This window comes from Carassius auratus, chromosome 16 (assembly GCF_003368295.1).
Source record: "Carassius auratus strain Wakin chromosome 16, ASM336829v1, whole genome shotgun sequence".
Classification (NCBI taxonomy): domain Eukaryota; kingdom Metazoa; phylum Chordata; class Actinopteri; order Cypriniformes; family Cyprinidae; genus Carassius; species Carassius auratus.
Window position 1 is genome coordinate 17,827,161 of NC_039258.1, and position 20,016 is coordinate 17,847,176.

At 37.4% G+C, this 20,016-nt stretch overlaps 2 protein-coding genes across 4 annotated transcripts; both read left to right on the forward strand.

Annotated features, from left to right (window-relative positions):
• Window positions 1-163: 163 nt before the first annotated feature.
• LOC113116395 (C-X-C chemokine receptor type 3-like) lies at window positions 164-6,772 on the forward strand. Its single transcript, XM_026284535.1, has 4 exons — window positions 164-190; window positions 2,503-2,566; window positions 3,926-4,306; window positions 5,362-6,772. Exons 3-4 carry the CDS (start codon window positions 3,929-3,931, stop codon window positions 6,085-6,087), a joined length of 1,104 nt encoding a protein of 367 aa, XP_026140320.1. The 5' UTR covers window positions 164-190; window positions 2,503-2,566; window positions 3,926-3,928; the 3' UTR covers window positions 6,088-6,772.
• LOC113116394 (C-X-C chemokine receptor type 3-like) lies at window positions 2,516-19,708 on the forward strand. Of its 3 annotated transcripts, XM_026284533.1 has the most exons (5): window positions 2,516-2,566; window positions 3,926-3,943; window positions 15,352-15,359; window positions 18,089-18,413; window positions 18,805-19,708. In XM_026284533.1, the coding sequence occupies exons 2-5, from the start codon at window positions 3,929-3,931 to the stop codon at window positions 19,456-19,458; spliced, it is 1,002 nt and encodes a 333-aa protein (XP_026140318.1). In that variant the 5' UTR covers window positions 2,516-2,566; window positions 3,926-3,928; the 3' UTR covers window positions 19,459-19,708. The 3 variants fall into 3 exon arrangements, with proteins under 3 accessions (XP_026140318.1, XP_026140316.1, XP_026140317.1); XM_026284531.1 differs by lacking the exons at window positions 2,516-2,566; window positions 3,926-3,943; window positions 15,352-15,359 and adding an exon at window positions 15,467-15,639 and having other exon boundaries at window positions 18,048-18,413; XM_026284532.1 differs by lacking the exons at window positions 2,516-2,566; window positions 3,926-3,943; window positions 15,352-15,359 and adding an exon at window positions 16,282-16,448 and having other exon boundaries at window positions 18,048-18,413.
• Window positions 19,709-20,016: the final 308 nt, after the last annotated feature.

The following is a 20,016-nucleotide window of genomic DNA, read 5'->3' on the forward strand; positions in this document are numbered from 1 at the left end:
ATTATCAAGGTTTTGCTAGAAAATAGCATTTCCTGTTGTATTACCGAATATCTGAAATAGAATTGTGAATGACAATTGATCGTTATTATATTTCCTCTATTTGCCACTGTCTCCTCCTCTGCTTTAACCTTTATTGATGAGTAACCTTAAATGGGTCAGTCATCTCAGCAGCTCTCAGCGGTATGCTGTGGTAAGTAGTGTCCTGACAAACAGCATTTATTCTTAGTTTTGCAATTTTATTAAATATTTTTCTAAAATAGACTTTATTGGTAGCATTGAAGCCTAATAATAAGTTACTTCTGTTACTGAATAAAGCAGGAACTAATGTAATAAAATAACATTTGTTTTGATATATCGGTCTGAAGTTATGCAAAAGATCTAAAATACAGCTCATGTAAATAATTTTCATCTTGTAGAAAGGCAGTGCCAGTCTTTTGAAGGCACTTTGCATTAGCTTCCTGTATTCATAGTTTCCATGTGCCAACACATGAATGTAGATTTTTCCACTGCCTGCCAGTTATATACTAGGTAGTAAGTACTAATGTATTAAGACAGTGATATTACAAGACCAATTTTAGCATACATCATATTGATGATGTATACCATATACAGGCAAGTGTATATGCCCAGAACATGTATGCAATACATTAAATTGCACCTTAAGCATTGCTCTTTGAAAACCATTAAAACTATTGCTGTTCATTTGAAAATGTTGCATGCACATTAAAATGTTTATGTAACAACTGCATCTGCTTCTGAAAAAGAAAAAAACGAACCGGTAGTAATTGATGTGATGTTTTTTTCTTCAAACCGTTTTAGCACAAATAAGTATCATGATTAAAAAATTGATTTATTAAGTTACTGTATTTCATTGTTTTTGAAGACCGAAGCCACGTTCTAATTAATACTGCTTATTATTTTCTAAATAAAAAGTGGATCTCTGATACCAAGCAGCCAAAATGCATGATCTCCCTCACATGATGAAGTTGAATTGAACGTCCCACCCATTTTGCAGCTGGTTGTTATTTCCTGTGGAAACTGGCCTGGTGCACTAAATTACAATTCTTTCTTAATACAGAAATATTGAACAGCTTCTGAAAGTATAGAATGTAGCACACAAGCAGAATGGTTACTTTTAGGAATGTTTTATAGTGTTTTTTTTTTTTAGTAGAAGCTCAGATATTCAGCAATCTCCTTTTGTGTCCTATAGCAAACAAACATGAGAATGAAATGATTAAGTGATGATTAAAGGAAGACAGATTATTTTTTTCTCGGGTAAAGTTATGGAACCCCAAATAAACAGGCTAACTATGATACTAGAGTGATGTTTCAAATTTGTTACAAACGTGAAATTTCCTTTAAAGAGTGTGTTGCCCTGCCAATGAGAAGTCCAATGAGAAGTTTTTGGTTTTGTGTGGGTAGGTATTTTCAGGTCTGAGGCTGTTTTCTAGGGTCATGAGGTTTGCAAGTAAAACAAAAAGAGAGAGGTGGTACTTCCTGACCTCAGGTGCAACTTCTACAGTTTCTGACTTACCGTTGCACCCGTTTAAGAAAGTCATAATTACCAAGACTGTATTTAAACTAAGCATCTGATCTGCTGGGCCATCCTTAGCTATAACCACTCTTTAGAAACATGCTCATCGTCTCCCAGTTCCCTTTTCTTTTGCTTTAAAGAATAGTCCAGATTTCTCTTCTCTATTCTTCATTAAAAAAGATATATTTGCAGCTTTCACTTGGCTTTTAGTAGTGACAGGTTCAGCCTGACACAATAACAAAATCTGTGAACGTAATGAAGAAAACCAAAATCAGTCAACAAAAAGTACACATGAATAATTGAGAGCAGTGGTGTACAAGTGAGAATGACGAGAGCACTGAAAGAACAGGACGTGGTGTAAAGTGTGAAAAAAACATCCCGCTGTCAGCATGTGTGACATGAGGATGAAACGAGCAACAGAACAAAAGATTCTCTACTTTGCAACTATTAATTTTACAAAGTCAGCAATGGAGAATTTCATAATCAAACTTAGAGAAAATAAACACATACTTGAAATATCTGTAATACAAAAACAGATAACAGACTATAAATTGCACATTTGACTGGATTTTTTGGTTTTCTGAGTGAAATGCTGGGAGGGAAAACGCTTGTTAACTTCAAATACACTGGACTGGAATATTATAAGTTAGCATACAGACCGACAGTTACCATTTCTCAGCATCTCTGTATTTGTGTAGTGTTTTATTGGACAAGAGGATCCATAAGATTGATTAGGAATTAACTTCTGAACAATGCCTGTTAGCCTGGAACACGCATCATACATCAGCATTTCCCAGAGCACAAACTTTCATTGAGAAAAGCGAAATCAACATTTGAAAAAGAATTATGAATGACTGACAACTGATCTTTATCTTATTTCCTATTTCATACTCATGGTGCTCCCTGTCTCCTCCTCCTCGGTCTGACTGACTTCTACGCATCTGCATGCTGTCACCTTTATTAATCAGTTACTCTCTGTGAGCCAATCATTTCAGCAGCCCTCAACAACTGTCAAATCCCGCAATTACACAGGTACGTTTTCTTCCTTTCAACCCTTTTCCTTTTTCTGACTATATATTATACATCTCCTTCCATCATAAATACACGCACCTACTTCACACGATTTATTGCTAAAAAAAAACATTTTATATATGTCATAATTATTTTTGGATATATTCAGTGACCGTCTAATTTTCTTTATTTATTACTGGATTCATATATTGTTATAATGTTTAGCAATTTTCTTTGCACACGTTAAGGCGCTAGTATACGTTAATATGAGTTTTGAAGACGTTTCACTTCCAGTGTTGATGAATTATTTTAGTTAAGTCAATGTAAAATTAAGTTAATGTATTTCAAACAAAAAACAGACTGACTTTATTTCTACCGCAGCATGATACAAGGGAAATACCAGGGGGTTACAAATATCACCTCCACAGATTTCAGGTTTCAGATTCAGACATTCAGGGCTTTATTGTAAAACCCATGGTTTCCCATAAATGTAGGGTTCGCGACACTCGAGTTACTACACTATCCAGAACTAACTACAAACATCATCTTCAAAGAAACGGTAGACTACTTTACGCAGGAATGACCGCTCAGGAAGCTACAGTAAGAGACTGCTACCTCAGAAGCAAACGTAAAGGTCACAGGAGATTTAACTTGGTCTCATCAATAATGAGAAACTAAACTGCATTATGACTGATATCAGAGATGAATGTGGTTTTACATTTTCTCTTATCTGTTCAATTGAGTGATTCACGGAAATTGAAAACATCAGAATTTTTAAATTAAGTGCCAAAGCTTGTTCCGTAATATAAAATGAATAAATTCCTGAATAGGGTATGGATGAATACTAATATATTTAGCAGTACACATGTTGTTTCAAAGTGGTATTTATTTTATTTTATTTTTTACATCAGGAGAACACACACAAAAAAAATATTTTGATCAGTGTTTAAACTGGTTTGTCCATAAAATGTGAGTGGATCCGAAAAAAACAACAACAACACATTATAAACATTTGAAACAACAAAAGTCAAGTAAATGATGACAGGGTTTTAATTTTTTGGTGATTGATTCCTTTAACTTGAGCTTAATCCTTGTATGCCCACCAGAGTGTCAAATTATTGCCCCCTTCTGGTAAAAAATAAATAAATAAAATTTAGCAAAGCTGCTTCAGACCTAAACTATAATAAAAAAAATTTGCTAATTTGAGAGATTTAAACCACATATTCACACAGAATGCTGCTATACACAAAATATTATATTCACTGGTTTAACATCTCACACCCAAAACAATTCATGAAAACTCATGAAATTATTGTATAAATAAATAGTGTAAATGGATGACAGAAATAGATATGAAATCTGAAGTATGTTTCTTTGCAGAAGATGAGTGCTGACACAAAGATCATCATGGAATCGAAAGACTTTAACTTCACTGATTCCAATTACAGCTACGATGAGAATTATACTGAGTCCTGCTGTGGTGGCTTAATCTGTGATCAGGAGACTTCCGTGTACTTTGATTCCATTTTTATTCCGGTCCTTTACTCTGTGGCACTGGTAGTGGGGCTGGTGGGAAATGGGCTGGTTCTGGTGGTACTGTGGAAGAAAAGGCAATACTTGAACGTTACCGACATCTTCATCCTCCATCTGAGTTTAGCAGATATTCTGCTGCTGCTAACACTGCCCTTCTGGGCTGTAGAGGCAGCGTATGAGTGGATCTTCAGCACAGTGCTCTGCAAAATGACTGGAGCTCTGTTCAAGGTGAGCAAAAGAATGTTCAGGGTGCAGTGTTTATGGTTGTGTACCATACCATACCAACTTTATTTGTTAAGCACTTTACAACAACCAAAGTTGACCAAAGTGCTGTACAGAAAAATATAGTAAAATAAAAATAAAATAGATAAAATAAACATATGTACCATTTATAACCACACAATAAAAGCATTCAAAGTAACAGATTGAATCAAGTCAATAAAGTCGACATCTTACTAGGTGTCAAAAGCCAAAGAGAAAAGATGGGTTTTAAGAAGGGTTTTAAAAACAGATAAAGAAAATGCCTGCTTAACATGCAAAGGCAGATCATTCCATAGTTTAGGGGCAGACACAGCAAAGGCATGGTCCCCTCTGAGCTTACGCTTAGTTTTAGGCACAGTCAGGAGCAGCTGATCATCTGATCTGTGAGAGGGGACGGGTTTATAAGAGTGTAGAAGCTCAGAGAGGTATGGCGGAGCAAGACCGTTTAGTGATTTAAAAGCAAATAACAGAGTTTTAAAATGGATCCTAAATTTAATAGGCAGCCAGTGTAATGAAGCTAAAATAGGGGAAATGTGCTCATGTTTATGTGTGCCCGTTAAAAGACGTGCTGCTGCATTTTGTATCATCTGGAGACGGGTGATGGAGGACCCACTAACCCCCACATATAGTGAATAGTCCAGCTGTGTAGTTACAAAGGCGTGGATTACAGTTTCAATTTCAATTACAGATTACTTGTGTGCTGATCTTTGCATTATATTTAAATTATTAAATTCTAGTGCCCTACATTTTATTGTTTTATGCATATCTTTAATTAATCATTTCCATTAATTAAAATTGTATAAAAGATATATTAAGTGGGAACAATTAAAAGGATTTTTCTCAAACATGAATGTATGAATGAATGAATAAAAAGTCACTTTTTTATTTGTTCAAAAATGATTTTGGAAAAATAAATGTACAACATACTGAAACAACATTAGCAATATTCATCAGCAATATCTGTCCCTTTATGAATCAACTTTAGGCTTACAATCTCTCATTGGCAAATCTTTCTCCATCAGATCAATTTCTACTGTGGCATTTTCATGCTTTGCTGCATCAGTGTTGACCGCTACCTGTCCATCGTCCACGCAGTGCAGATGTATTCTCGTAGAAAGCCAATAGTGACTCACTGTTGCTGCCTGATGGTCTGGCTCTTCTGCCTTCTGCTCTCCATTCCTGACTGGATATTTCTTACGGACTACAAGAACTCCAGACGTCAGGAAAGAACAGAATGTGCTGCATTTTATCCATCTGATTCTTGGCGTCTGGCCACTCGTCTGCTCTACCATATGTTGGGGTTCATTCTTCCAGCACTTATAATGATGTTCTGTTATTCTTGCATCCTGCTGCGGCTGCGCCGTGGCTCCCAGTGCAAGCAGAAGAAGGGGGCCATCCGTGTCATCGTGGCTCTGGTAGTAGCCTTCTTCATCCACTGGACGCCCTACAACATCACCCTCATTGTTGACACCATACAAACCAATGAGACCATCGATCCCAGTAACCAAACATCCTGTGGGACCCTCACATCGTTGGATGTAGCTCTCACAGCTACTACCACATTAAGCTACTTACACTGCTGTGTCAACCCAGTGCTTTACGCTTTCGTGGGGGTGAAATTTCGCCAGCATCTGCTGGACATGCTGAGACCACTGGGCTTCACGCTGAAGGTCCCAGCAGGCCTGGTGTCACGGAAGAGCTCTGTATGGTCAGAATCAGTGGACACATCATACACGTCTGCTTTTTGAAATATTGTATGCAATCATACTGCTTTTATGCTTATGCTTTTATGCAAACTTTAACATCTGTATCAGTAAGAGGAGTTGGGCTTGAAGTATTCAAGCACTGCTATTCAATGTCCAGTCTTAATAATCATTATAACTGTATACGGAAGTCCACACCACCAATGATAGCGTCATTTAGAGGAACAATATCATTGGAATAATTTTCAGAATGATTTTCCAGTTGACGAATGTGGAAAAAAACTATGACAGCTCAATGACAGCACAATTTATCTTAATAGTGACCTTTATAGTTATCATTCTTGAGGAGAACGGTCTTAAGTGTCATGAAAGTGTTTTTTTTAGTTTGCAGACTATAGAGCAATCTTGCTTTCAGATATTTATCTTTGCACTTATGGCAGCTACTGCAGTTTTGTATTTCTCAAGCATACTGACTCCTTAAAGTTTTGTAAAGATATTCTATTTTTTCTACAATTTCTATTTTTGTCATAATGACAGATTTTTCCAATAGATCTTTTGACAAAACAAGAGCCTCTGAATCTTATATTGTACATTGTTCTTAAAAGTTCCTGATTTTATTAGTTAATTGTCTTATGCTTCTTTGTTTATCTGCGATAATTTTTTATATCTGGATTTGCTGCAAATACATTTTGAAAACATCTTATTACTTCGTCTGAAGCAGTCCACATGAGAAGAAGTTTCAGTTTACCCAGAAGTAGAACTGAGTAAATGCTTATTTAGGCTTATTTACTGTCTTCTTGTATGTTTTTATATTTTGATGTATAACTTTGTTGAACGTCTCTGTCTTTTTTGTACACATAAAACCTGAATGCAAGAAGCCTTCATTAATGCTGTAAACCACAATATAACAAAATAAAAGAGACATTATGTAGGAAGAGAAGTTATATATGAAATGAAATATGAATATGAATGGTTATATATGACAATCACGATGATGAACTAAATTAAAATGAGGGAACAAATTAGTCTGATAATGAGGGAATAAATTCATAAAACATGGCCACAATTTAACTTAAATGAGAAAGAATGAAGAAAATACGATGAATAAATTATTCTTAATTTGTGGCCACCATATCAATCTTTTTTTGGCTTGACATTGTTCAGAGCTGCATATTAATGTGTTTAGAGCCAGGCACATACTCCTAAAAGACATTTAGAGTGCACATATAGATGAGCCAGAAAACATTATGAGCACCTTTCTGTTGCTGTTAGGGCTGCCAGGGTTGGTTTAGTTTATTATACATTATTTTTTGGTGGGGAGTTGCGCAACATTAAACCACGCACTGCTCATGAAGTGAACTAAACAGCTGTACCCAAAATAACCACAAGATGTCACTATCACAGCAATTGTTTTACAGTGTTTTTACAGTATTCAAACCCATTCTGACAGTTCTCATCCATTTACTCGACATTTTATGTTGCAGGTCTAAAATGCTAAAACACATATTTTTTTGTTTCACATATATTTACACTTCATACCCCATTATGACAAATCAAAAGCAGATTTGTGATAACTTTGCAAATTTATTAAAAGGAGAAATTTGATTTTTATTTGACACTTGAAATTTAGTTCAGGTGCTTGACATTTCTCTGGATCATCTTTGAGATGTTTCTGCTTTGATTGACAAATTCTATTGATTGCACATGATTTAGAAAAGCACACACCTTTATATAAAATGTCTAACAGCTGAAAATGGATATCAGAGTAACATGAGGTCCAAGGCACAGAAACCAACACCGAGCATTTTTCTCAAAGATTGCCCATGGTTATGTCTGTGAAGGTCAACATCTGGGAAATACATTGCATGTTTATTTTAAATCTGTGTGGCAGGAGCAACGGAGCAAAATCTGACAGACTCGTTTTCTCAGATGCTTGCAGAAAAAGGCTTACCAAAACAAAGTTACTGGCTTAATCTTTTTCACATTTCTTGGTTTGTAGATGCACCAGGGACCTGATTAAACCACTTAAAACCTTTAAGGTTAGTAGTGTGAAATTGAAAGAATGATAAAACTTACATCATCATCAATTAATAAATTAATGATCTCCTTGGATTTCTATTTCTAATTGACTATGATTAGTTTTGTTGAGGTTGAAATGGACTATTCTACATTTAAAAAGTCTACAGACACTACAGATGTCTACTCTACAGATACTGCTACCCTTTTGTTGAGAGATGTCGCATCTGATTTGTAACGAGCATTAGTGACAAAATCATCAGCCAATCAAATTTTGATGTTCAATGGCAGCACCCTTCGGGGTCTAGCAATGTGCCCAGTTCTACCACCATTAGTCGGGGATTTCCAAGGTATGAAAATGAAATTCAACTAAAAGAAAATGATGTATGACATTTGGTTGTGATGAAAGAAAGTTACCTAATTTAGGACTATCTATCATTGCCTCGGAATTATAAGGCTCTCTATTTGACATTTTTGTCAAAGTTTAGTTATTCTCATATTCTTATTCTGTGACGATTTATTTACATTATGTGATGTTTCTTCTGTAATCTGACTTTTAAAAAAACACAAAGGGTTATATAGACAGAAGTCTATGGAACACAAAAACTTTGGAGCTTAATATCTCAAAACTACTCAGAATGCAGAACCTTTTAATAATTCCAAGGTGGCGCTTACGTATGGGACCCCATTGAAGAAAGTCAAGGTTTTTACATTTTTGGGTGCTTGGTTTGAAGAGCATATGACATGGAATGTTTATATAAATAAATTTTGTTTTAAAGTGTGAAAAAGTGTAATGAGAAGGCTGTCTGAATGTGAGTGGGGAGCTCCGATGTTGCTAATTTTTCAGGCCATGGTCAGATCAGTTTTGGACTACTGGTGCTTTTTTATTATTAGATATATGCTATTGTTTCACTAACGCGATTCACACTTTGCTCCTACTCATGGAATATGTAATAATATAATATTTTTCACAGTATTGACCTTACACTGGATCCTATCACCATTAAATTTCACCTTGCCCACTCTTGCTCTCTCCATGACCTTATCAATGATTTTATGATGAGGCAGTAATGATCATGTTATCAGAAATAATGTGTACTCCTTGTATGTCACCAAAGTCTGAAACTTGCCTTGCTGACTTGATGCCGATTGTTAGTCTCAGAAAGCGATATCTGCTCCAAGGTGAGTTGAAAGTGTATAGTTTTGAGGATGGCTCATCCAACTTAATTTGCCAGTAACCAGCTTTCTTGTCGAGAATGGTGAAGACAGACTTTCCAGCCAGGTTACAACACACATCTTGAGGATTGGGAATGGAGTAGTTCTTTGGTTGACGCATGTTTTTTTTTTGCAAGCAGCACATTGATTGATTGATCGGACACATTGTAATGTGGATGTGGCTTTTTCGTCTTGCATTTCAGTGACACAACGCCTTTTGGAGTGGAGAGCATTCACCTGAATGTTACTAATACTGTTGATGTAGGCTGTGGTTTAACTTGACCAGGGATCTTTTGGAAAAGGTAGCACATTTGCCTCTGCACCTGTGTCTAGTTTGAATCTTATGTAAATGCCTCAGATGGCTGCTGTGTACCACACACTGTCTTTTATGTGTTCCATCTCATGCACTTCAGCATGTGTTAATGTGCCAATGTAAATCAAATCTGTTTCACTTTTCACTTCTGTTTTCACTGTTTCGTGTCTTTACTCTGCTATCGTTGTAAATGACTTTGTGGAGTACCTTGGAAAAATGGTAACTTTTGCCACACTTATAACATACCTGCTCCAAGGGCCAGCACTTGCATGGCTCATGGCTCTTTCCGCATCTGAGATAGTTTTATGTTACTGTTTTCTTACTGCTTTTGCTTCTTGCAACTGGGTTTCTCTGTTGAGGTTTTTTTTGTTGTTGTTGTTGTTTTACAATTTACTTGACAATTTTGGACAACTGTGGCATTTTGCATTGCTTTTATCTGTGTTTTGGGTAGCTCGGCTGCTCTGGATATTTCAATATATCTGTGTAATGCTAAATCATTTTTTGTAATCTTTCTTCAGAGGTGAGTAGAGTACCCAAAAACTGTACTCAAGTAAAAGTAAAAGTACTTCTAGAAATATTTACTCAAGTAAAAGTAAAAGTACTAGTCTTGAATAGTTACTTGAGTAAGAGTAAAAGAGTATCGGATAAAAAATCTACTCAAGTAGTTAGTTACTAGTTACTTTGGGTCATATATACTGAGCCTATTTTTATTTAGATATATAGATAAAATGTAATGTATGTGTGAGTGTATAAATGTATATATTTACTCAGCCTTTACTCCAATTTATGTAATTTATTATAAAACCCTGTCTGTTTACTTAAGTAACAGATAGGTGTCATGCCATAACATATTTTTAATACGACTGACTTTATATTAAATGTGAATTTAACATTGAAAGTTAATGTGATATAAATATTGCTACTAATCTTTCATTTTTCAGAAAGAGTGCAAATAACATTTAAATTATTAAAGATCATTTTCACTGACAGTCTAGAGTTCATTCACTCGCAGAAACTCCCATTAAAATCACTGAAACTGTTAACACTGTGAAATCAATATCTTAATTATAGATTCGTACACACATCTGCACTTTGTTGTTTCTGACGAGAGAATTCGCCAGAAAGAGGTAACTTATTCAGTCAGTGAGCGAGTGAAGCATTCAAAAGCTCAGAATCGTGTGTGATTGGTTATAATGCGCAGCGCTGTAAAAACGCGTCTCTCTCTGGCTCAGCGCCAGCAAGCGATCACAGATTGAAGCAGCTTATGATATGACTTGCTGAACGTACTCGCAGCGGTGTGATTGTATTAAAATTAATAAAATCTTAATCGGCTATTTTTTGTCTTTTGGAAGCTGCATTCAACTTGACTGCCCTCTGTTATAAGCCACACACGTACAACAAAATAATGTCACAGTGGTATCGTGTACTGTAATCGAATGTAGCCCAAGTTATTACCTGATAAACAGTAGACAGCACACGAGTTCATCTAATAAGGATCTCCATCGCAAGCAAATAATAGCCTTTGCACATTTGCTTTCAATTCAGTGCAGTCCCATAGCCCCGTTTTCAACACTGCTGATGTTCTTAAAGGGGGGGGGGGGAAATGCTATTTCATGCATACTGAGTTTTTTACACTGTTAAAGAGTTGGATTCCCATGCTAAACATGGACAAAGTTTCAAAAATTAAGTTGTACATTTGAAGGAGTATTTTTGTTCCCAAAATACTCCTTCCGGTTTGTCACAAGTTTCGGAAAGTTTTTTTCGAGTATGGCTCTGTGTGAAGTTAGATGGAGCGGAATTTCCTTATATGGGTCCTGACGCACTTCTGCCGGAAGAGCGCACGCTCCCGTATAGAGGTCGGGATCGTTGCGTCACGTCGCAATGCATTGTGGGAGTCGCGGTACAGAAGTAGATGTACTGTATAGTAGGCATTAGGTAACGTTGGTCATTTGGTCATTAATTTTGATTATTTTTTGGGAAATGGTTCAGTATTGCTGTATTGTGAACTGCTGTAATCGGTTTCATGATCGACAGGGCAAACGCCTCGTGAATCATATTAGTTTAAAACATTTTCCTACTTGGAAAAAAAACACAAGGTGTCTGAAATCACCAAGAGGCGTCAGATGGCTTGGGTCGCCACTGTACGGAGGGAAACCATCACCTTCGATAATATTATAATACATAGTTATGGTGAGACATGTTGTGTATGGTCTCTCTCTCTCTCACATACACACACACAAACTCAGACACAAACACATTACGCTTTCTCTAGTTTTTGGCCAGTAAGGGAGTCAGTTTAGTGTCTGTATTTTTTGTTTAAACATTTTCTTTTGACCCAATCCTGAACTTAATTTGCTTTTTGATATTTTTGTGCTGACTGTATTTAACAAATTTGAACAACTTGTTTAAAAAAATAAATAAAAAAACTGGAACGAACTTCAAAATAGGAAGTTAAGCGTTTTTTTTTGGTGAATGGAGGGTTGTGTCTGAGGTGAATGTTCGTCAATATTATACCGGATAACAGAACTACCAGAGGAAAACAGTGGATTTTTGCAAGTATGATAGGTGAGTAATTACTCCTGAAGTGTAACAAACCCGCATAGACAAGCTTCATAGCTCGCAGAATCTGATAAGTGTGTGTGTGTGTGTGTGTGTCACCACTGATGCTTGGTTAATGTTAACATTTCCTTAGTGAGAAAGATTGTTTTCTCCACGTTTAATTTGCAGATCCATTTATGATCTGCAGGTGAGCCTCCAGTGACTTTTTAAAAAGTGAAAGTGACATTTTTAAATTGATCGGAGGTGTAAGCGCTCACTCCACAGACCCGGTAGGAGAAATTATCAGGGAAACTGAGGCTTGGTAAACTTTCATGTGTTCATAGGGATCGATTCCGCCTACAACCTCTTTTTTTTAAGTAGCGTTGTTTGGCTTCATTATTAAGTTTGTCCGTATAGGTATAGGCAACTTTTTTTGTCACGTTCTATAACTTTTTCTGGAGACTGGCTATTATCTTATTACAAACCTGCTTTGCGATACCTCTAAAATGGCCACCGTTACCCACAATGCACCATTCCATGACGTCTACGCCCGAGCTCTATAGCGAGGCTGAGCAGCACAGACATTTCACTGATCAGAGCGAGAGCGTCGCGAAAAGTCACAAAAGAAGTGTGTTTTTGGTTGCCAGGGCAAGACAACCCTGCACAGATTACCAAAAAAAAAAAAAAAAAACAGCATTAAGGGACCAATGGATGGAGTTGTGCAAGTGTTTTTGATTGTTCCCTGCATTTCGAAGATGCTTGTTCACAAGGCCCAGTTTGACGACTGATTTGCGTATATTTTATTTCTTAAGGATGATGCAATCCCAAGGAAAAAGGGTCACTCACGATCGTGTGTTGGAACCGCAGGCGGTGAGTAAAACTGCTTCAAATATCTCTGCCTCCTTGTTAGTGCGTCCCCTCCCATGCCAGAGCTTCCACATGTTCTCAACGCAAAAGCCTACTCGCGCTCGTGATTCTTTGGCTCCGCCCACACATCACGCCTCCAGTCGGTCATGTTTTTCCGGGAAAAATCAGTACAGACTATCTTTCTCTTAGGAATATAATAAAACTAAAGACTTTTTGGATTTATGAAGGATGCAGTACTACTCTATATGTACTCAAGATGAACAGGATATTGAGTGAAAACGAGCATTTCACCCCCCCCCCTTTAAACGTTACAACTCTGAGTGAACCGCTTCAGACCCAGGGGGCAAGGAACTCGACCGGAAGATGAAGTCGGGTGGGGGCTGCCATCTTTTAGCAGAACTTCACTTGCGTTAGCATTCCCATTGACTCACATTCATTTTGGCGTCACTTTGACAGCGAATAACTTTACATCTGAGGCGTTTAAAGACTCCGTTTGTCCATTTTCTAAAGATACACGACAATGTATAAAGGGCTCCATTACCTTCTATGTTACATTATGGCCCTGTATAAACAGTTTTTGTAAAAAATAGGCCAACGATTGTGTCATAACCACTCGTCTCTCTGTCGCATTACCGTACAGACAGGAGGAGAAGCTCGCAGGCAATTAACTAAATATGGCATACTGGCGTTACATTTTAAAATGCTATACAAAAAAATTAATCAGAATACTTACTCCTGCTCACTCACGACAAAGAACTCCCCGCTCAAACTCGCCGTCTCTGCAAGATTAACGATGGCAGTTTGCACGCACAGCCACTTAGAAGATTTACATCTGTCAGACAGGTTGCTGACGTCGTCAAGCTTCGTTTGAGTCTGCGCGTCAGAAACGGAAGTGCTAAAAAACGCTAAAAATGGGCTTCGCTTGTCTCAATTGAGTTCCAATGGGGTCGCTGTGTCCATTTCTTTTACTGTCTATGTTCAGACCCTCAGCGTGTGCGGCAGGGAACTGAACGACTCATTCAAACTGATTCATGAACCAATTCACTCGTTTGCCAATTGGTTTGATCAAGCCTTTGAACAGAATTGACTCAAAAGAATGAATCATTCGCGAATGGACATCGCTCCTTGCCCAGAGAAAAGTAGACGGCGCCTTTGGAATAAACTGAAGCATTTATAACATTTATTGCATTAAGATAAAGTAACGAGAGGAGCGTCGCCCACAGTAAATAAGTAAAAGTACAGATTTTCCCCAAAAAATTTACTCAAGTAAGAGTATAAAGAACCCATCTTTAAATATACTCCGAAAAGTATTAGTTACCCCAAAAAATTACTCAAGTAAATGTAACGAAGTAAATGTAACTCGTTACTACCCACCTCTGTCTTTCTTTGAGAGAAGAGTTAGTTCTGCTGAACACCAGCTTGTCTCTGAGCATGTCACTTGGGCCAAACTCACTGTCATTGTTTTGTTTTTTTCTTGTCTCAGCTGTAGGATGAATCAGTCCACTGTCATGTCATCTGCCATTAGACCAGAACTGATGCCCCTCAAACACTGTGATTTTTTTTTTTTTTTTCAGGCTGCAGTAGTCTCGGAATGCTATGAGCACATCTTCTCGTAACGTTCTATTCATCGACTATATTGATGGTGAGTGTATTATACACTTCTCCATGTGTAGCAGAGAAGAAAAGCTATTTTGACTCGCTTCTGTCACTGTCTTATAGAGAAAAAAAAGGTTGCTCCCATCTCTGCCAGTTTTCCACTAAATTGCCTGTTAATACTAGTGGCAAGGGTGGCTTGAACTGTTCCATGTTCGTCTGCCGATAGCATGCAAATTTAAGCTGGCATGTCAGTTTGTATCAACAAAACTATTTGCGATACTCACTCCACTGTTGCTTCTGACACCATGTTATGTTCTAGAGTCCTTAATAGGGTATCTTTTTCACCAGAGCAACCTTTTAATAGCTCCTAAAACTATTGGCAGTAGTTCCCGTGTAATTGTGTTCGCATCCCAAGAACTAGAAACAGTTTTAGTCATAGGAACTCAGTTTGGGGGAACTAAACTAGCTCTTAATTAAGAGTCGGGTGTAAAACAGTTCTACAGGAACTACCAGTGACGTAAGTGTACGCTGATTGACCAAACGCATACGAAACACCGGCTACCTGGCAATTTTTAAATAGCAGAGGAACAAAGAAATGGCGGTAATGGCATTTAGCTACCTGTTGTCTGCAGCGTTGTGTTCTTTTCTCAGCCTTGATGATATGTAATGATAGTCCCTCTGTAAAAAGTGGAGATGCTGCTGGGCTTGGTGTTCAGGGACCAAGGCTGCATTTCTCAAAAGCATTGTAAGCTAAGCCCATCATAGTGACCACTGGAGTCAATAGTTAGTTCTATGATTTACTTAGCCTTACGATGCTTACCTTACGCAGCCCAGGAAAGGTTCTCCTCTAGATGAGCACAAGGATTTTTTTTTTGTTCTTGACAATCTCCATGGAGGAGCTGTTGATTTTCAGCATTTTCTTAACGATCCCTTTTATTTTGCAGATATTTTCAGTTAACCAGTCTGTTAACCTGTGCACTTCCTCTCTGAATGCTAAAACATCGTTCTTACTGATGAGACCCACCACTTTCATGTCATCTTTGAACTTGATGGTATGATTTTGAATTGTGCATTGCTGCTTATGAATAGACATTTAATGTAATAGACCAAACATTAATTACATTGTAACTGTTACTGTAAAAACCTAGAATATGTTTGTTTTTTTAGATAAAAGTAGCAGGAATTTGTATTTTTCAACATGAAGTTTAACTACAACTTTAATTTTTGTAGACTGTAGTGGTAGTAAAACTATAGTGGAAAAAATAACCAATTACATTACTGATTGTACGTTCCCATCAGTCTCCGATCATGAGTGACAACTGAGGCATCTACAAAACATAAAAGCTTCTTCAGAATGTGGTCTGACGTAAAGGTAAAACATCACATAAGATATGTGAAAGGCAAAATATTAAAAGGTGATAATCAAAAATCTAGAGGGAAACTTCAGCAAATCACTACAACCTGCCTAAATGAAGTGCTGAGAGTTGACATCAAGTCTCCAGTGTCACATAATACGAGCACCTGCTTGTTTTTGCTTACTTATTTTACATCCCCCCCCCCCCCATTACATTATGCCATTTCCCATTTCCCTGTGTTCTGCCATTTCCCAGAACACAGCTTCCATTCTCAGAAAAGAAGTGAGAGTGTGGCAGTGCAGAAAAATTCATGTGACTTTACTGTTTTACTTTTACTTTGTTGAAATGGGAGAACTGACTCAATTAATAAGGGTGAAGTTTACATGAACATAGTTCTCATGAGACGGTTTACAGAGAGGAGATAGAATTTAGGGTTACTGTGTGAAGTGGAGATTGTGTCTTCCAATTGACTTGGAGTTTTTGGCAAATAACTGCTTATACAGTGTGTAAGTGTTCTTTAATTTTGTTTTCTGCATTTTATAAACTGACATCCACATTTTTATTTAAAAAGAAAGAAGGGGAAAGGAAACAGGGCAACCACCACCATTTCAAGCTTTTAATTACTTTATTAAGTGAAAATAAGATTATGGGTGGAACTGTGTTCCTTACAACTATTTACAGTAAATGATAAGACACACACTTCCAGGGGCCAGTGACTTGAAGAAAACTTTAAAAAGAAGGCATTGTTAAATATAACTGATATGTGAACAGAAATTATATTAATTTTGCCTCCCTTGGGTTGATATGTAATCTGAAAGATTTTTAAAGGAGTATAACTTTTGATTATGATGAATGATTTTAAGAATCAAAGAGTATATGTGAATTTCCAGGACAAACAGATGGACTTTATTTCTGCTGCAGGAAGGTGAGAGACTGCTACCTCAGCCACAAATGTGAAGGTCACAGGAGATTTAACCTGGTCTCATCAATGACTAAAGAAAACTAAAGACTAAAGATCTCACTGAATTGCATTATGACTGATAGATATATGCTTTCTGGCCAGTGTGCTTTTTTCAGTTTCTCATCTCGTTTCAGTTGAGTGATTCACAGAATATGAAAACACCTAATTTGCACCTAACATCTAATGTTGCTGTAACTGCACTTACAAAATGCTATATTTTGCTCCCAAATCGAAATTAATATGCTCCTGAAAAGGCTATGGATGATTCTTAATAGATGTAGTAATATGCAACATTCTGTCATCCACATCATAAGAGGGACCCAATCCTGTGTCTGGAGATATCAACCCCAATCAAACTAAGCTTTCTGTAATTATTAATTAATTAAGACTGAAATCCAGAAACAGGACTAGGCACCCTAGTGTTGTTTCAAATTTGTAAAAAGGTTTTTTTTTTGTCTTCTTCTTCTTCTTGTTTCTTTCTTTCTTCTTTTTTCTTTTTCTTTTTTTTTTCTTTTTTTTTTTTTTTTTTGCTGCCAGCAGCAGAACACAAAAGACGATTTTTGATGAACATTTAAACTTTGCCTGTACAACAAATAACAACGACAACAAAAAACTAAATGGATATATTTCATTTTATATGGTAAAAAAAGAAAAATTCTGAGTATCTTCTTTTGTGTTCCATGGAAGTAAGAAAGTAATGAAGTGGCATAGAGTGAGTATTTTATTCTGAATGATCCTTTAGCTCGAGCATGCAGCCTTTCAGCCAGCCACCATGGGTCATCATTGCCCCCTGTTGGTCAAAATAAGTTACTTTAGCAAAAGTAATATAAGAGGTGCCCTGTCCTATTAGATTTACCATTCTGCAAAGTTCAGTGATAGCCCAGCTCCAAAAAAACCTGTATGTAATGATAAAGTACTTTAAGAGTAGTTATAAAGTATTAAAAAGTTGAACTGAGGGGTTGGGATTAGGGTTGGAGTTGCAGAAAGTTAGCAACTAGCTGCCACACATGAAATAGCTCATTGACTAGTTTTAAGATCTCACACCTAAAAAATCAGACTCATGGCATTAAAAAAATGCACTGACAGTGGATGACTACTAGACATACTATAGTATTCAGTGTAAGTTCTTTCTTTTTTTTTTCAGAAGATGAGTGCTGATACAAAGATCACCATGGGATGGAAAGACATTAGCTTCCCTGATTACAATGACAGCTATGATGGGATTTATAATGAGTCCTGCTGTGATGACTTAATCTGTGATCAGGAGTCTTCCATGTACTTTGATTCCATTTTTACTCTGGCGCTGGTAGTGGGGCTGGTGGGAAATGGGCTGGTTCTGGCGGTACTGTGGAAGAAAAGGCTGAGCATGAATGTTTCTGAAATCTTCATCCTCCATCTGAGCATAGCTAACATTCTGCTGCTGCTAACACTGCCCTTCTGGGCTGTACAGGCAGCGTATGATTGGATCTTTGGCACAGTGCTCTGCAAAATGACTGGAGCTCTGTTCAAGGTGAGCAAAAGACTATAAGGTACATTTTTTATGGCCTTATGTTGATTTTGTGAAATTATGGGTTTAATTGTATGAATTACAATATTCTACAGAATAGACATGCAGTTGGTGGTATTAGAAGAGTATTTCTTTATATTTAGTGTTAAAGGAATTTTGAGAATTAAACAAATAAAAATTGTAAACTTGAATACTACATAAACAGTGAGTATTTTAACTACTTTTATGGATTATGGCCCTATTCATTTCTATTGTAATACATGGGGAAAACATTTGTGTGACAACATTATGCCAAAAAAGCTGTCGATTGAGTTTGTTCTGCACCAGGAATATTGCTTTAAGAATCAACTTTGGGTTTGCCCAAATCTCTCATTGCCAAATCTTTCTCCATCAGATCAATTTCTACTGTGGCATTTTCATGCTTTGCTGCATCAGTGTTGACCGCTACCTGTCCATCGTCCACGCAGTGCAGATGTATTCTCGTAGAAAGCCAATAGTGACTCACTGTTGCTGCCTGATGGTCTGGCTCTTCTGCCTTCTGCTCTCCATTCCTGACTGGATATTTCTCAAGGACTACAAGGACTCCAGACGTCAGAAAAAGACAGAATGTGCTGCATTTTATCCATCTGATTCTTGGTGTCTGGCCACTCGTCTGCTCTACCATATGTTGGGGTTCATTCTTCCAGCACTTATAATGATGTTCTGTTATTCTTGCATCCTGCTGCGGCTGCGCCGTGGCTCCCAGTGCAAGCAGAAGAAGGGGGCCATCCGTGTCATCGTGGCTCTGGTAGTAGCCTTCTTCATCCACTGGACGCCTTACAACATCACCCTCATCATTGACACCATACAAACCAACGAGGCCATCGATCCCAGTAACCAAACATCCTGTGGGACCCTCACATCGTTGGATGTAGCTCTCACAGCTACTACTAAATTGGGCTACTTACACTGCTGTGTCCATCCAGTGATTTATTATGTGGGCCTGATGTCACGGAAGAGCTCTCTGTGGTCCGAGTCAGTGGACAACTCACACACGTCTGGTTTCTGAAATCTCGTATGCAATCAAACTAATATATGTACAATCAGTCAGAATGTCATTTTTTTCTGCAAACTTTAACATCTGTATCAGTATAAAGAGCACTTTGGTTGTAATTATAGAAGCATGACAGTGATTTTACGTGTGCAGACTACATAACAGACATGAATATATAGTAGAACTCTTGTTTAAAGGTGCCATATGCAAAAATTTAGGTAAAAATATCCATAACATGACCTACACGCATCAAAAGAATGAGAAGAAATAAGGGGGATGATGTCATTAAAAAAATGTCAAGTTATAGTGCTGCAGAGATATCAACCTTAATTAGCATTAGCATTACTAGCCCTGGCCCGACAGGTGTCGTAATACCAGTTTCGGCCATGGGAGGCGGTATGCGGGCAACATAACCACCAGCCAACCTGCAATACAGGAATAACTCGCAGGGCGTACCTGAACCTGAGTCAATCGTGTGGAAAGTACAGCCCACTACTTTCAGTTCAGGGAACTGTGTGGTGTGAAAGCATGTGAAAAGAGTCAATTGCGTGTGTCTCACGGTGAATGCTTGAG

Bases quoted from the DNA above. Each gene is read 5' to 3' on its own strand.
- LOC113116395 (XM_026284535.1), top strand. From the start codon at position 3,929: ATGAGTGCTGACACAAAGATCATCATGGAATCGAAAGACTTTAACTTC. The intron at 4,307-5,361 runs GTGAGCAAAAGA...TTTCTCCATCAG, and splicing joins TGACTGGAGCTCTGTTCAAG to ATCAATTTCTACTGTGGCAT.
- LOC113116394 (XM_026284531.1), top strand. From the start codon at position 15,478: ATGGAGGAGCTGTTGATTTTCAGCATTTTCTTAACGATCCCTTTTATT. The intron at 15,640-18,047 runs GTATGATTTTGA...TTTTTTTTTCAG, and splicing joins TGTCATCTTTGAACTTGATG to AAGATGAGTGCTGATACAAA. The intron at 18,414-18,804 runs GTGAGCAAAAGA...TTTCTCCATCAG, and splicing joins TGACTGGAGCTCTGTTCAAG to ATCAATTTCTACTGTGGCAT.